The 17,634-nt window shown below is 40.3% G+C and overlaps 2 protein-coding genes across 2 annotated transcripts; one reads left to right on the forward strand and one right to left on the reverse strand.

Moving 5' to 3' along the window:
- Positions 1 to 1,740: 1,740 nt before the first annotated feature.
- On the reverse strand, positions 1,741 to 3,930 carry Pmar_PMAR022318 (clathrin coat assembly protein ap19, putative; the record flags this gene model as incomplete). Its single annotated transcript, XM_002785531.1, has 6 exons — positions 1,741 to 1,812; positions 2,174 to 2,288; positions 2,333 to 2,479; positions 2,661 to 2,740; positions 2,861 to 2,918; positions 3,902 to 3,930. 6 exons carry the CDS (start codon positions 3,928 to 3,930, stop codon positions 1,741 to 1,743), a joined length of 501 nt encoding a protein of 166 aa, XP_002785577.1.
- A 409-nt stretch (positions 3,931 to 4,339) lies between these two features.
- Positions 4,340 to 12,497, forward strand: Pmar_PMAR022319 (hypothetical protein; the record flags this gene model as incomplete). Its single annotated transcript, XM_002785532.1, has 12 exons — positions 4,340 to 4,427; positions 5,278 to 5,415; positions 6,077 to 6,219; positions 6,274 to 6,367; positions 7,126 to 7,286; positions 7,331 to 7,399; positions 8,440 to 8,551; positions 9,432 to 9,547; positions 10,174 to 10,258; positions 10,305 to 10,364; positions 11,612 to 11,691; positions 12,312 to 12,497. The coding sequence occupies 12 exons, from the start codon at positions 4,340 to 4,342 to the stop codon at positions 12,495 to 12,497; spliced, it is 1,332 nt and encodes a 443-aa protein (XP_002785578.1).
- Between the last annotated feature and the right edge of the window lie 5,137 nt (positions 12,498 to 17,634).

Below are 17,634 nucleotides of genomic sequence, written 5' to 3' on the forward strand. Positions count from 1 at the left end.
ACTCCGCCAGCTCGAGAGAAGAAATTATTTCGCCTCGGAGCCTCCAAGTCGGAGGCGTGTTTGTATATGAATGCCACACAATTGTTACCTAAAGAGCAGCAACGCCTCACAAACTCATACGTGATTTCAGGAACGCCGTCGTCCATGTGGAATTTCATTAAAATGAGAAAGTGAAATTTCAAATTGAAAATTATCCTCCCTCCAACAACCACTGATAGTCGAAGTCCCGACGACTCCGTCGGAGTCACTCCGAGGCTCCCTATTCTTTCAAGTACATTCCACTAAAGATTCCCTCTGTTGGGAGCCGGAACGATCCTCTGGATTAGAGAGCCTAACTGCTCGAGTCCCGTCAGTGCTTGACTCAGCAGTTTACCCAACACAAGCCATACTTAGTCACACAAGATATTTGTCTAATGTTCAACGCTAGATCGTTTGGAGTTCTTGGCTTAGTGAAGAAGACTTAAAGCATCTGCTGAGGTATCATACAGACGTACACATACTTGCTTGTCATATATCTACCATATAGGATACATGTAAACTCGGAAACCCGAAAAATTCGTATCAGGATATATGTATGTCATATATCATACATCCGTGTTGACGTAGTAGTCGGAGGAGCATCTGCATGTCGTCGGAGTAATCATCTATATCTTACGATGGAAAGTCGTAGTCGGCCATATCGCGGAACTGTGATTCTTCTGGGAGGATATGAACGCGACAGTGATTAGAAAAGATATCCAAGCAGTGCTCGGCAAGCACTGTAACTTATAAAGCTAGCCAACATCTCGGAGGACTACTGGGATAACTATTCGACCGCACTCGCCAATTGGGCCCTTCGAACCATCGCGGGTGCGCCGTCATGGCGCATGGCGCCGCCATGTGAAATCCATGAATGACACCGGGGTATGTCGACATTATTGTGTGCGTCCATCCTCCTGATAATCTCGGTGATCGTCGTCACTTCGCATCGCAGGCTGCGACTCGCAGCGATGCCATCGCTGACGGTGACGAGGTCCAAGAGAACTGTTTCGTATGGACCGTCTACGTTATGGTATTTGCGTTATTTCGTATGAGAACAGTGTCGATGCTTTCTATGAATCCCCAGGCACTGTATCGGATCACATGGTGATTAGTCGATAACAGACGGCCAAGAAGTTTGCAGTGATGATTGAGAGACTCGAACGTGACAGTACCAACTTCTGCGCGGGCGAGTCAGACAGCGCATTGGAGAAGAGGAGCATAACTCATCAGTTCTTGACCCTTCGGAGTTTCGAGCCTTGATGCTTGATTCTCCCACTAGGAACCGTTTCCCTCTGGGGTTGCCAGTTTGATTGACTGGGGATGATTCCCGTCCTTGACATGGGCCGCCACAGACGAAATCTTTATGTCTTGTGTCAATTTGCATTCAGAGTCCGAGTCTCAGACAATTTTCCTGCTTCCGGGTAGGTCCGGTAAAATAAGCAACAATAGAGAATCTCTCCGTCGGCATCCTCAGAAGCAGTCAGCCTTTGGTGCTCCTTCACCCACTTCGCGAATTTTCGGCGGGTCACCCGCCGCGGGTGCTAAGGACGGGGTTTGGCATAGGTTAATCGCGCAGAGAGAGTGCCTGCAATATTGCGCCTGATCTCGATCGGGGACCCTTGACAACCATACCCGGGGTAACAACTTCACTGAGTGCTCCCACACGTTGACAACACAGAAGGTTGTTCTAAAAGTTGGTATTATCATCAGAAATAACACTCATCGACGCTTCGACGATGACGACGATTTCTCATCTTCCAACTCGTCCTCGGCTGATATCGCCCGGAGAACCTACGACAACCACAGACCTTGAAAACTCGATCAACTTGCCGCGCGCTTTCCAGATCATAACAAATTCGACCCAAAACGACTTGTGACGAGTAATTTTCTCAACATGGTATATCAACTCATATTAAATAGTGACTTTTCTCAGTCTGTTACCAGATCAACGACCATTAGAAGATCAACACGCGTCGAGCGACAAATGGGATTCCATACAATCAGTGCGTTGAATGTATTTTCCTGAATCCTATTTCATAGATGCACTGACCAAGCTAGAGGGGGGAGGGCTGAACAGAAGCTGCCATTAACGATGGCAGTGAAATTACATGTCGGGACATACCATAGAGCGCGAAAAACAAGGATTTTCTACGAGTTTTCTGTATTTCCTGTTATGAAACGTATTAGATTCCAGAACATAGCTTACCACGCGCTTCGAAGATTCCTGTAGTTCGCCCGACATCAACACTTCATCAAGAATGTATTGCCTGATGAGGACAAATAGACTCGCGGATTGACTGAGGCAACTTACGCTTTGTGAAAGTTGAAAATGACGTCCAACTCACAGACATTACCGAAATATCTGTCTAGCATTTCCACATACATGTGGATCGTCTCGAGTGCAATCAGCTCGTTGTCATCTCGATCGATTGAACAAATGAAATAAAGGGAGGCGTATCTTGGAGTGAGGCAGATCAGAAAGTGCCGAGAAGATGGTATCGGCCCCATACTGGTCAAATAGTAATTGTTATAATTAATAGTAATTGTTATAATTACCCTGGTCAGTTTTAACAGAGAAATAGTTTTCATAATGGTCATTGACTAATATGAAAGCTACTCCCCATAATTGTAATACTCACCGTCTATACACAATCTTCTGCTCTCGCCACTCCAGAATGTTACACAATTTTTGGCCTCTTCTGAGTACCAGATTGGATACCTGCGAAAATTGTGGAATTTGAATACTTTTCTTAGTGAGAAAAGTACCGGTAACTAACAGCTGGTATTAAATTCCTCATAGACGAGAAGTGAATGACACTTATTATAGACCTTTTCCCACCTCTTTGGCGTCCCTCTGCTGATCCTGAACAGTAGCAGGCACATACCATTTCATCAACCTGAAAAAAAGAGAGTGTATTCTTCGTGACCAGCACACAATGTTGAATATAATAAACAGATGTATTTAAATGAGATTTTATATTAAGGATGGAATGTAAATACTGCATACTACTACACAAGAGTGGTTAGTAGGGGCTGGTTCCATCAGACGTTCTGCCTATTGGAAGCAGCAGCCTCGGGGGAGGGGGGGGGGGTTCTTAGTGGGTATGGTAATGCGATTCCCACAGTACCCTTCTGAGGGCCACAGCTATTGAGGTTCTTCATAACTGGATTCCAACATACATATGTTACTCCAACACTCTTTCGCATTACAGTGCTTCAATAAAACGGGTTTTCTGCGATGCATTGTGTGATTTTGCGTTTTGACGGTTTTTCCATCAGGTTTTCCACAAAAGATCCTCCCTGCCGCATTACCTCACTTTCCCTTGTCGACTCACCAATAGGATAAAATGTATCATCTAGTAATAGACAACGACAACGCCTATGTGTAATTAGGTCGGTACAATGTAAATCGCGCGCGCCCGAAAATCAAAGTGACGTTGCCCATGTTCATTGAATCGATTGTGGATCCTAGCATCGTATTATACGTGTAATAAGCAATTCTGGAATCGATTCTGGATTTCGAAATCGGTTTATTGAACGATCCCGCGGTTCTGGGAAGTGCGAAATCGCTGAATACACATTCGAGAGGCTCTCTGAGCGTTTCATGTTAAACACGTTTTGTCCCATTTCGTTCCCGGAAGTTGTCTTGACAGTGTGGGAATATATGCAAATGGTCAACTACATCTGTATGGAAGTTTTGATGAAATTTTCGTTGATTTTTGTATACTTATACCCAAAATCGTCGGAATTTTTCATAATATAGTGAGGGAACTTACGAGCTCAGTTGAGGAAACCAAACATACATTCCCACGCTGTGTCTCGAGTGAGTGATAGTGAATAAATCGATCTGATTTGATACCATATTTCGATCGAAACCTACTTAATGCATCGCGCCTCCATACTTTGCATTTGACCTTATCATAGTTTGTCGATGGTTTTGCTTGTATGAATGTTTTAAGCTGTTGATAATCATCTCCCCTGCGGTTTGTGAAATCTATCATTTCAATGGCATATACAGTTTTTTTGCTATTTTGAAAAGTGCATATCAGTGTTGGAGGAATTTATGTTGGGTTTCCCCAGCTGAGCTCAGAAGTTTCCTCACTAATTATAGGAGTTTACATACGAATTCTGGTAGAAATGCTCAGAAACCAACTAGGATTTCCCACAATTTTCATATTGTCACCAACACATCTAGTTGACCATGTTCATATTTTCTCACACAGGTCTATTAGTTTTTCTCGACCGTTTTTCTTTTCGTATCACGATGATATTCCAATCGCTTTTATTATTCCTGCTGTTGGTATGTTCACAAGCAGCTATGAATCTGCCAGCTGATGCAGCCGATATATTGATTACGAAAATGCGGACCAGAATTTTCGTGGAGACGAAAAATTTGGTGAAAAAAGGTAATAAAATTTGGTAAAATTTTACCTCGCCGAAAATTAATATTTTTTCCATCACTTCATTGAAATTAATGGAGTTAATTCCACGCTGGGTGGTCTTGGGCTTTTTATTACTCAATTTAAGGGCGTTTTCGAATTACTCTGTAAGACTTGAAACTGTTAAACACAACATAAAATGTGTAGAGGATCTGTACCAGAATTAGCGACACCAAACATATGCAGTTTTGTGTATAGAAAACGCATTTCAGTGAGAGCTGAATTTCACTTCCTCGTAAGAGCAGTTTTACTATCAGTCTCTGATATCGATTTAAGGATCGTAATAGAAACGAGTCCCTCACAGGCGCCCAAAATTTCACATATGTCTTCTGCGCCGCCCTGGAGAAAAAAACCAACGATTTGTCGATCCACCGATATGTGGGTGTCTCTCAGCATTTAAAGAAAATATTGGAGTTTCACCCTAGTGATATGAAAAACATATTTCGCGGAAAAATTTGTGTTTTCGGTCGTGGAAACATATACGTCTTATAATTTTCATGGAGTATTACACCACTTCACGTTAGACGGGTGGAACTCCAATGAACTAAATTAGAATCAAAATAGTAATTTTTCAATGGAGTTTCACCCATGGTATGGTGAAAAAATATATTATATAAACCACTTCATATCGCGAATATTAGTTCTTTGCAGAGTATCACACTATTTTCTTTTAATAGGTGAAAACTCCATGTCGTGATATGCGCAATTTTTTATTCATAGAATAGATTTTTTTGAAAAACACTAACGGAAAAAATTTCTCACAATTCACTTTGCATCGCGTTTTCACCAATTTACGTTAAGTCTGTTTTTTCATCAGATCTTGGAGAGGTATGTAGTAGTTTGTCGGGTCCTTCTTGCCACTTCGAACGGGTCGGTGGAAACACCAAGAAAATTAGCAGGGAAACGACGCTAGTTGGTGGAGTTATTCCGGATCATTATATCAGCGACTCGCCAGGTGAGATACCCTGTGATGGTGAAAATTTAATTGTAGTCGTGAAAGTTGCATAAACTCATCTGGTCATGAAACTGAGCTCTTTAAGTACTGTTAATGTAATCAGAAATTACTGCGCAGCAGGCGAAGAGAGCGGAGTTGTTATTGCAGTTCATTCGGCCGTCTGTGCGTGGGCATAAATGAAAATACTAGCAGACTCGAACGAGAATAGCATCGTGCTGTTGGTAGTGAAATTCTAATAAGAATAAAAATGTAAAGAGCTTGGAGATTTGTTTATTTTAGTAGCTCAGCAGGTTGAGACGATGTCATCTAGAACACTAGATATTACCGAACTTCGTCCCTTCGTAACGAGGAACTAGTTTATAATACAATTAGTATGTATCATGGAGTTTTACGTGAAGTGGTGTAAAACTCGGTGAAAAACGCGAAATATGTCGAAGTAGTCATGAAATATGTTTTCCACTAGTGTTTTTCATATCACTAGGGCCGCCCGTGAAACTCCATGGATATTGATGTATCAATAATTGACTTATTTAATACGAATAATTCCATCCGCGTTTCACACATGACATGATTACACGGATGGTGTGAATGAAATAATAATCTGATCCATGTTCGTTTTTTGTGAAAAAAAAATTTTATGGGAAAAAATTTTTTTATTTAGGGTTCGATGCGTTAGCTGCGGCAATGCCGTATGATGTGTGGGAATTCGATCCGACGAGTCTTCCTGATCTGCTGCTACCTCCTCCCGTTGAGAAGTACGAGGGTAAAATGCTAGATTTGAAACAACAAGCTGTCGGGCGACGGGTAGGGAACCTCATTTGTGGGTGTCGCTGAGGGCAGGAAATGAATCTTTAGTAGGTGCCGTCGGGATTTTCGCAAGGACTTCCGGATGGTGTGGTAGCGTCGTGGCAAGGGAGATGGCTCGTGGATGATTCTTATCGGGCGGAGAAAGGTAGTAATGGGGAATGTTGCGGTTAAGGCTTGGGAAAATATATAGAAAAAATCAGGAAAATAACAAAATTTTTTTCCAGGAAATCTCAGTTTTGAATTGATAGTGTAGTGATGAATGGATAGTTTGATGAGAAATGTTGCGGTTGATACTTCAGAAAATATAAGAAAATATTTCGAAAATTCCAGAAAAATTCCGAAGATTTTTTCCAAGAAATTTCAGCTTGGGTAGTGCGATGAGGAATGTTGCTGTTAGTACTTGGTAAAATTTCGGTAAATTTTATTAATTAAAATTTTTGTAATTTTTGGTAAAAAGTTGAATTTATTATATAATTTATCATATCTCGACAGTTCGATAATTTTTATTCACTTTACTTTCACTATAAATATATCAACTTTTTTAAAGTACAAGTTCAGTAAAATTTGAATAATTTGGGAAAAATTTACAATTTTAGAAGTTGTGATTATTCGACTTGGTTCGATGCTAAAAATTGATCAGCGAATTTTCGTTGAATTACTTGGGAAAAATGTCACACTCAAGATTACGTTTGCAAAGTTGATTCATAGTTGTCGTTTTGCCGAAATTTACCAGTAAATGTGCACATGGTCAACTACATGTGTTGGTGACGATATGATAAGTATGAAGAAATTTTTCTGGAGAGTTCTCATTCGAATGCGTATATAAACGCTTGAGCTCAGCAGCTGAGAAAAGCGATTACATATATTCCTCCTCCAACACTACTCGTATTTTAGTTTTCTCAGGAACGTCACTGCCCACATATATTCGATTTTCAAAACCAGTGTTAGCTCGAAAAATATGGATAGAATTGGACTCGCCGATTCCCGAGGAGACAATTAATGTTAAAGGGGAGAAAGAAAAGGAAAAAGTGGGGAAAAAGAGGAGGAAACAACAGGCTGCGATAGTGAGTGAAAAGCGCGCGCGCCCTGGTGATCGATTTGAGTGTAGGTGATTTTGCGGAGAGGAACGGAGACTGTTTGGTCTAGTAGAATGCTTATTGGATCGACGACTGTTGATGTACGTTGGGGGACCTGTTTTGTATCTTTGTGTGAGCAACCTAAGATTCTCTTCGAAATAATAGTGTTAGAAATTTCCTTTCAGGAAAGTCAACGTATGTTCTAATTTGGAATATATGTTGACTTTCCTCAGCTGAGCTCAGCAATTTTGTTGTTTATATGCAGTAGAAGTGTAGAGAAATTAGTGAGAAATTTCACTCTTAATTTTCTTTCAGAATTTTCATATTGTCATCAACACATGTAGCTGACCATGTGCGTATTTCATATGTTAAATTTTTGTATTTTTTGGTATCACCAGTTGAGAAACATCGATACGCGGTAAAGTGGAATAAATGAAATCCACGACTTGGGTAAATTTTGAAAAACTCCTTTTGAATTACTTTATGGAGTTTCACAACCCGTTTTACGTGAAGTGGTGAAAAACGCGATATTGTTCGCGGTGATATGCAGTAGTCGTGAAATATATTTTTCACTAGTGTTTTTCATATCACTAGGGCCGCCCGTGAAACTCCGATGTAATATCAATTTTTTTTCTGAGGAAAATTCGTAAAATTTATTATCTCTTGTTAACTAAGTAGTGTTTCTAACTGCAGCTTCAACACGGCTTAGATATAATAATCATCTATCACATACTAGGCCTTCTCGGAGAAGGGGCGGAGCTCGGCATCCGGGTTCGATTCCCATGCCTGGCGTTTTTCTGCGAAAATATGTTTTTTGCACGGAAATCTACATGGTCCGGGCGGAACCCTAATTTCGTATTTTTCCTAGTATCCCCAGAGCGAGAGCTATCGAATGGTGTATAGCATGTGATCATAACCTCTCTAGATCGAACTGGATAATTTGTACGCACGCACGCACGCACGCACGCACGCACAAAGTGTTAGTAAACTGAGAGAATACGCTCCGCTCGCTTCGCTCGCTCCGCAACTAAAGTGAAATGGTCATATTCATTATTGTTACTCATATATATCTGGGCGAGCGAGATATGCACGCAACCCAGAACTATGCAATGGGAGGAAATTTTTTCCGTTTTTTTCTCAGGTTTTGTCGCATGGTTTATTCGGTCATGCTCCGTTGAGTCCGGTAGATGAAATTGTGGTATTGTCGCGAGGCGCTGGGGTGAGAGTAGTTGCTATTGAACTGGATGAGCCTGGTAAGCAGCAATTTGTGATGGAGTATATTGGGATCTCGCCCTGTTGATTGAATTTTATAAAGCTAAAGCTGATCTTTTGTGAGCTGGGAGTCTAACTAGGCTGTGTTGTCGTGGTAGCCGTTGGAATTCAAACTCACACATACAGCACGCATGCGCAAGGGGAATTCGCTGTTGTTGCGGTATATGGCCGTAGTTTTAATGGATAATAATTAGTGTTGGAATATATGTTCGTTTTCCTCAGCTGAGCTCGGGAGTTTCCTCACTAGTTGTTTATGAATTCGAGTAGAAGTGTTGAAAAGCCAACAAGAAAACCCACAAAATTTCCTCTCAGAATTTTCATATCGTCACCAACACATGTAGTTGACCATGTGCATATTTTCCCTCAACACTGATGGCAATATGGATAATATAATACTAAAAATAATACTAAATCGTGTTTTTTCTGAAAAATTACGAGATGTAAATATACAGTGTGAACCAAATCGTCATCCGAAAAATTTTTTTTCACGGCTTTAATTTTTGTAAGTCAACTTTGAGTAGTATTATAAAGAATCGATTGACACCAACATTTTAGAAGCGTTGTATAGTCGTACTAGTCTGAAATTTGAGAAAACATAGATATGCGTATGTGTTTGATTCGCAGTGTGTATATGTATATAAACACAGTGTTGGAATATATGTTTGCCTTTCTCAGCTGAGCTTAGGAGTTCACGAACGAACTCGGGTAGAAGTGTATAACGATGCTAGTTTTCTTGGAATTTTCATACAATGCCATAGTGTGATGTTGAAATTGAAATAGTGAAGTTTTCATTTTCACAAAAATAATGAGAAAAGAAACGCTTTTTTTCTTTTTTTCGTGGAAAAATTTTCGAATTTTCAGGTCATGTTTTGGTACCGTTGATGCTGTTGACTAAAATGCCGGTTCCTGAGGGTGGCCTTGTGCTGAAACATGTTATGGTTGATTCCGTGTTGTTGAGGAAAGAGCAGCTGACGAGTGTAAGGGAATTTTTGTGTATTTTGGGTGGTTTCACTGATTTTGTTGAATTAATGAAGTTAGGGAGTAGATTTATGATTGTTTATACAGATGAAATTTAGTCACTAGTCGCGAATGATATTGGTAGCTTGATGACATATATATGAGATTATATTGCAGTTTCACCTGTTTTACGCGAAGTGGTGATATGCAGTAGTCGTGAAATATATTTTTCACTAGTGTTTTTCATATCATAGCCGCCCGTGAAACTCCAATTTGATCTGGTATATTCAATAATTTCCACGTGATAACGTAGAACTTAGTGTTGTTGAGGAAAGAGCAGCCGACTAGTGTAAGCGAAATTTTATTGTGTAGTTTTGATGAATTTTTGGAGATAGGTTTAGATGGAATTAACTCGCTGGTTTTGTTGCAAATGTGGAGTATCGTTTATTCTGAATTGGAGTTTCACCCGGTTAACGTGAAGTGGTGTTATGGGGCGTATATGTTTGCGCGAGCGATAATACAATTGTTTTCCGCGAAGTGAAATATGAAATATGTTTTTCATATCACTAGGGTGAAACTCCATTTTAGTACTGTTTTATGGAAAAAATCTTCACAGTGCGTTGATGAGAAGATTCGTTTTTTTCAGTTGCATGATGCGATTAGTGGTGGATACGAGTTAGAGTTTGGCAATTCGACTGGCGGGCCGCTGACAGTAGCTGAGACCGTTTTAGGTGGGGTAAAAACGTTTGGTTGTGTTTAAAACGTTGGGTATTTTAGGTGATGAATCGAAATCGATTATCACGTCGCACTTGCTGAAGTTGTTGGCGGCGAATGACGGTAGGTTCTCGGGAAGGTTGAATTACTGTTGTGATTTTACGCGATATGCAGACAAATAAGTTTTAGTGACAAAGAGATGCAATTTAGTGCCGATTACACAACTAGGTCTTCGTAAGGAAGGTTTGGAGCTCCACGTCTATTGATTCGGTCAATGAATTTCACATAGGTCCCCGGGTTGGACATTTTTCCCTCAAAAATAGTTTTTATGCTGTTCGCAGAATCGAGTTTTGCGGAAACCTCGGCATGTAGAGAAGTCATTTGATCCATCTGGTGGCCTCAGACGCTTCGTAATTACACCAGAATAATTCTGCACGCACGCACAACGCGAAAGTGTCTGTTGTTGTGGTATATGCTCCGCTCGTTTCGGAATTTGCTGTTGTCACACGTAATTGTCAATAGGCTAGGGATCGCCAACTTTATAAACAGTTATTAACAGATATCATATAAGTTTTAGTGACAAGTGAATGCAATTTAGTGACGACAATTTGCTATTGCCAAAACGGTTATTATAACAGCTGAATAAATTGACTTTGTATGATTTGTTTCGGTATGGGAGAATGATATTAATATGGTATGAAATGATATTCGTAAAACAGTTGTGAGAAATCGTTTTTATGCTAAGTATTATATACAGTGTGCTCGATTTCGATGGTCCGAAACGAGAGAATGTAGTAAGTTAGTACGATTAGAAATCTGAAACATCGAACATTTCGAGGTCTGTAAGTAAGCAATGTATCAATATGTATGGTCATTATCGGTCACAAACCGTTACAGAGTTAGAGCGAGCCACGCATATTAGTCCTCGAACACACTGTAGTTAACCTCGGAAAATGTTGAGTTTTTGAGATGTTTTGGTAGTGTACTGTCATAGTGTTGGAAAATATGCACATTGTCAACTACATGTGTTGGTTATAGTGTAAAAATTTAATGAAATTTTTGAAAAATTGTTGGCTGCCCGAGTTTGTATACAAAGCTGTATGATTTTCGAAGGAAATTCCGAGCTCAGCTGAGAAAAGCGAAGATATATTCCTGTGTGTGAATATTTGGAAATTATTTCATTGATTTTTACGAATAATTATAATACAATAACGCATCAGCTCTTTTTTTCAAATCTGCGAGTGTAAAAATCTGATGATTTTTTAGGGAAATTTTCATTTGTTTCTGTACACTTTTACCCGAATTCGTATGAGCTCAGCTGAGGAAAGCGAAAATATATTCTAATATGAGTATGTGTTTTGTATGGTCAGAAATTCCATTAGAGTTGCGGAGAGAACTAGAAGGCAGAAAAGATGAAGTTGAGGAGTTAGCACATAGAGTGTTAACTAGAGTAAGCGTTGTTGGTATCTTGCGCGCTGTGAAGAATTTCGGATTCGGCGAGAGAATTATGAGTGATGATAATGTTGGGATTTTTGTAGTGAGAAACTGAGATTTTGGGAAAAGTTTGAGTGGAAACTCCATATGTATTGATTCTGTTACTGGTACTGACTTGTTACTATTATTGATTCTGTTACTAGTACTTGTCCTGTTACTAGTACTTGTCCTGTTACTGGTACTTGTCCTGTTACTAGTACTTGTCCTGTTACTAGTACTTGTCCTGTTACTGGTACTTGTCCTGTTACTAGTACTTGTCCTGTTACTAGTACTTGTCCTGTTACTAGTACTTGTCCTGTTACTAGTACTTGTCCTGTTACTGGTACTTGTCCTGTTACTAGTACTTGTCCTGTTACTGGTACTTGTCCTGTTACTAGTACTTGTCCTGTTACTAGTACTTGTCCTGTTACTAGTACTTGTCCTGTTACTGGTATTGATTCTGTTACTATTACTGATCCTGTTATTATAACTGTCAGGACAAGTACTAGTGCTTATCTTGTTACTAGCACTCATCCTTGGAATAATACTAATTCTGTTACTAATACTAGTTCTGTTATTATAGTATTTAATGTTCAGGTTGTCAGTGGTGGTGAACTCTACACAAGATCGAAACCTGGTGATTCGACTGATGACAATACTTCGACAGAATCAGTTGATAGTGTTGATGATGAAATAGAAGAAGTACAGATCGAAACTTACGACCGTGATAAGAGGCTGCAGACAGTGGAGGATCTACTTGTCGCTGCTTTGATGCATATGTGAAGGGCACAGGGTAGGTTAGGTAATTTTGTGGCGCGCGAAAAATATATGATATATGTTGGTTTGGTACAGTGCGGTTCAATTTTTTATGCAAGTGTGCGTTTTTTGTTCCGGTATTATTACTGATAGTGAACAACTTGTCGCTATCGAAAGGTTACTTTATCACATCACATGTTCATAGCAATGTTTATGCGATATAGTTTCGGATCGATTCTCATTAATGTCGGCAACCGTTTAACGTGAAGTGGTGAATTATAAGGCGTATATGTTTCCGCGACCGATAACACGATTGTAAAACTATTGTTTTTCATATCACGGGGGAAACTTTACTGTTTTTCTCCATGGAAACTCCCATGTTTCTTAAACTTGTATGGAGATTTGGTTGGAATCCTCGGAATTATTGTTATCGAGACGCGTATCATTGTCATTGGATAAAAGAGGGCAGTAAAAACCCCACATTGAAAATTGCCAGTGTTTATCAGATATGTTTGATCGATTTACTGTTTTCGACAATTGGTAACTTCGTGGCGCGTGACAGAATTTTCCTGCAGGTTGGTATTACGACAAGTTTCATCGGAGCTGTAATAATCTATCGAAACTGTAGAATATATGGTAACTAGGAAAGGGTTTTTCTCGAACTAGAATCTCGGGAATTCCGAGGGTGTAATTTTCTCTCATTCGATCTGAATGGTGTTGTTTTAGTGAATCAATCAATGCGGGTGTTTCAACGCAGTTATAGTGTTTCCAGAAATACTATGGCTACTGTGGGAAAATATGTGAAGGTCAACTACATGTGTCGAAATTCTGAGGAAATTTTTGGCAATTTTTCTAGTTCAACGCGAGTTCGTTTTGGAGCTCAGCTCAGGAGAGCGAACGCATTTTCCAGCACTGTTATGGTTGAAAAATGTTGTATTTATGGTATTCGTGAGTCAACGCTGAGACGGATAATGATGTTGGCTAACATTACTGTCAAGTTGTCGAGGATGCGATGGCTTGCATTATAAAGGAAAGAGTTCGCGAGAGGTGGATCCTGAGAAGTGAGTGAAAACAGGCAGAAATGTGGAAGATGAATATCTTTTGCAGTTGAGTAAAATAAGGCGTATGTACGTTAGCGAGCTCAAGGAACTGGTAGAAGGGTTGCAGGAATATGAAGTGGAGGAGTTGAGGTGGGTGAATATGGTTGGGAAATACAGAAAATGAGTATTAATCGATCGAATTGTGGTATTGTTGATCACGGCGATTGCAAGACAGTTTTGGTGATGCGGTCTATATGGACTTCACCGCGTGGTTCCTGGTGTCCTCATTTATACCGTGAGAATACATAGTACTGTTGTATATTCCGGCGCGGACGACGGCATGCATTGTACTGTTCGGTAGTACAATACATTACACATGCGCGGTTATATTCATTTTTTCTCCGGTGTACTTCACAATGCATTTCGACATACAACAGTAACTGTTGTAATATACTATATCGACAACTCTAAACGGCGGTTGTAGCAGCTGTGAAAATTATGGTTAAGATTATGGTTCCTGTCTCGGGGAGCGAACGTGACTTCGTCATGTGAGTACAACGCTGCTATGAATGGTATGAGGAGTGATTCTTACACAATTCGGCGTTGGTGGCGAGTTCTGGCAGCGACACGCATTGAAGGCGGCTGAGAGTCTTGGCCTATGAACTGATGACATGGTCATTGCATTTAAGTGCATCAGAATTATCGAATTGTGAAGCGGCCTTCTGAGGGAGAGTTACGTGGCTGTACGAGTGCTGATCATGGGCAGCACGATACATGCATCACGGTGATTGGCCGTATATAGATTGAAAATAAAGTCGAAGGTTCAGATGGGACGGGGAATTTGAACTAGATGGGGAGCGTTGTCTTAATTCCAAAGCGGGAGTATTAAAGAGGCGACGCGAATCCGATCGCCTGGTTGGAAGTTGAGACCGCAAAAATCGTCGAGTTCATCAACATCACATATAATATGGACTGACTGGAAAATCGTGGGTCGAGGATGCAAGACTGTAGAGCAATCGCTCTGAAGCAGCGCTGTGACACTTGTGTACAATATCTGATAGGAATAACATTTACGTCTCCGTTTTCCTCTGCCATCAAGATGGTATGTTCCGCAGTATGCAACTTTATACTGATCTCGTGGATTCAAATCACCCCTTTGGGTGAGTCAAGTTCTGTTGATTACCTGTCTTGTGTTCTGCCTTTGGGGATCGTCGATCCCGGATCGAATGATTGAATATTCTCCCGAAGTGTGTGAGTGACGTAGAATTGTAGAAAATTGGGAAATTCCGGACTGGCTCGATTACGTTAGTGTTGGTTTTTACTGATATTGTTGACAGGTGGCCTAGGATGAGCTGTGATGGCGACAATAAAACCGAGAGGAACCAAAACTCGCCTAATCCAATCGGAGAATCTTCGCTGGAAGTTCTCGGTTGTATCATGAGAAAGCCTAGTAGTTTACCGGGTTGTGTGCTTTTTTCGTCGAGTTGTTCACTTGTACTACTACTACTACTACTAGTAGTAGTAGTCTACTACTACTATTGGTGATAGGAGAATAATGTTCGTTCTCTAATACATGTTTTGTTACGGATACTAAATCTGCTACCAATACGAATTCTGTTATGTAGTACCAATGTAATACTAATCACTTGTATTAATGTAATATTAAGTACTAACCAAATTAATCACCAGTACTACTATTATAGCAGTGCTATAGTACTTCTTTCTCTTCTTCTTCTTGCGCAGCACCCCTTGGACCAGGCGAGTAATAGCCGGTATAGGGGTATAGCTGCAGGCTCAGTCACTGCTGCCTGAGCCCTGGTATGAATCGGTACACAGTGTGTTACACGACAAAGAATCAGGATGTGTTACTAAAGCTTATTACTGTTTACTAACCAATAATAATTCTGTCATTAGTGATAATCAATAGTAATCACTGTTATCAACCAAACTTAATACTAGTACTGTTATAGTACTTATTCTAGTACTACTCACTCACCAATGATAATTTTGTTATTAATACTTTTCGTTTTTCTGTCACTCTGCTTGGTTTACTTTGGGGATGTACTCCGCACATGCAAATCCAGAGGGGACGATAGCATGTCAACTCATCAACTGCAGCTGGAATCGACCTGGACTTTGTATAGGGCCTCTTCTAACAGCGGTATTGTGCAACGGAAAGCTGGGTTTACTATTAGTTCGATGAAGGGTGGTATTGTAAAGACAACAAACGCTGATAGATAGAGAGAACCTGTGAAAATATGTTTATTACGTGGAACGATATCGAAAAGAATTTCAAATACACCGTGTTACCAGCAAAGTGTGAAAATTTCAAGGGAAAATTTTTTGTTTTTTTCTCAACTAATTTCGATTAGTTGTTTTTGCAAGGATGTTCAACAACCCCGGTGGTGGTCAGCCGTCGAAGCCGACAAATGTCGCGATGCAGGGTCGGAATCCTCTCAAGTCCTTCACCGACTCGATGACGAGGGCTGCTGTAGCTACGCAGAGACAGGGAATAGCCGGTGAGCGGTGTTATTCAGTTTGACTAACTCTAGGAGGTATAAGAGTAAACACGTGTTGATATTTGCTTTATGAATTCTGTGTTCAGCTCGAAAAGTGCTTATCCTGGTTTGAAAACATGCAGATGAAATTATATTCTAGCGATCAATATTTTCGATGATCATCTCAGCGAAAAGTCGTCTGTAAAGTGTTGAAGGTTCTGTAACGCAAATGGGAAGATATTTTCCTATTCGAATTAGAATCGTAGTATTACGAGTAATATAATCTTTGTAATAGTGGTACGAATTACGAGTAGTATAATCGTTGTAATAGTGGTGCGAATTACGAGTAATAATAGTAGTAACAGTAGTAATAGTAGTAAGAACTACGAATAGTTGTAATAGTAGCAATAACAGTAATAGCAGTAAGAATTACGAATAGTTGTAAAAGTAGTAATAACAGTAATAGGAGTAATAGTAGTAGGAGTTGCGAATAGTAGTAATAGTAATATGAATCAGTTGTAGTTTTCCGTGCAGGAGCTCCTCCCCAAGTAGCCTCTTCCTCGGGCTCGACAGCCGTACTCGATCACAGGCTGGCGGGGCATATGGCTGCTGGTCCGAGCGCTGCTACGATGGATAGTAGCTTTATGAATATTGAGGCACATCCTGTTACTGAGAGTAAGCGGGTTACGATAAGAGGATGGTGTGGTATGGATTGATAAAATAAAATTAAGACTGCAACACTGGGGGGAGATGCAGTATGGGAAAATATGCATATGGTCAACTACATGTGTCGGTGGCAATGTGAAAATTCTAGGAATTTCTTGTTGGTTTCTGAACATTTCTACCCCAATATTTGCAATTTTCCGCGGAAACTGCTGAGCTCACTTGAGGGAAGCGAAAATAAATTACTTTTTTCTCTAATAATGGGTAATTTTGAGTATTGCAATTATACGACATGGAATGGTTTATTTTCTGATCGATTATTTTATAGTTACAACGCATGGCGCTGCTAACTGGGCACAAGAGTTCGATGCTTCCAAAGGGATGGCTCGTAGAATGTAAGCTGTGAAGTTTGGAAAGGGGTGTTGGAATTTATCATTCAGAATGGGTCCGACGATCACTGAGTCTGTTGCGCATCAACAACAGCAACAACGGCAAGCAGTGTATCATTCGATGCCTCCCCAGGTGAGTTGGTGGTGTTGGCGGTTCTCAGTGCAAGTGAATAAAAACTGGATGGCGTTTGAAAATATTATCAATCAATTCTTAGGAAGCGCATTTTGTCACAAGTCAATTCCGAAAAATTAATATTTTTGTTATGTTTTTTATTCTGCGGCGACGCTCATTCGAATTCGCGTAAGGGAAATTGGCATAGGAAGGGAATTTATTACACTTGCTGACTATCGAGATGAGGTTGAGGGGAAGTTGTGGTATTTAGTTCTATCGCCAAGCCAATTATCACTCTCCGTTGGGTGTCCATGTGCCCCGACAGCATGCACCGGTGATGGTGACACAACAAAGGGGTGTTGAAACTAATGCTGCTGTGAATGAGACTGCTGTGAATGTTGATGCTGCGAAGAGGATGGTTGAGACTATGCGTAAGTGGATGGGAGAATATGCACATGGTGA

This window comes from Perkinsus marinus, assembly GCF_000006405.1.
Source record: "Perkinsus marinus ATCC 50983 genomic scaffold scf_1104296932410, whole genome shotgun sequence".
Lineage (NCBI taxonomy): Eukaryota > Perkinsozoa > Perkinsida > Perkinsidae > Perkinsus > Perkinsus marinus.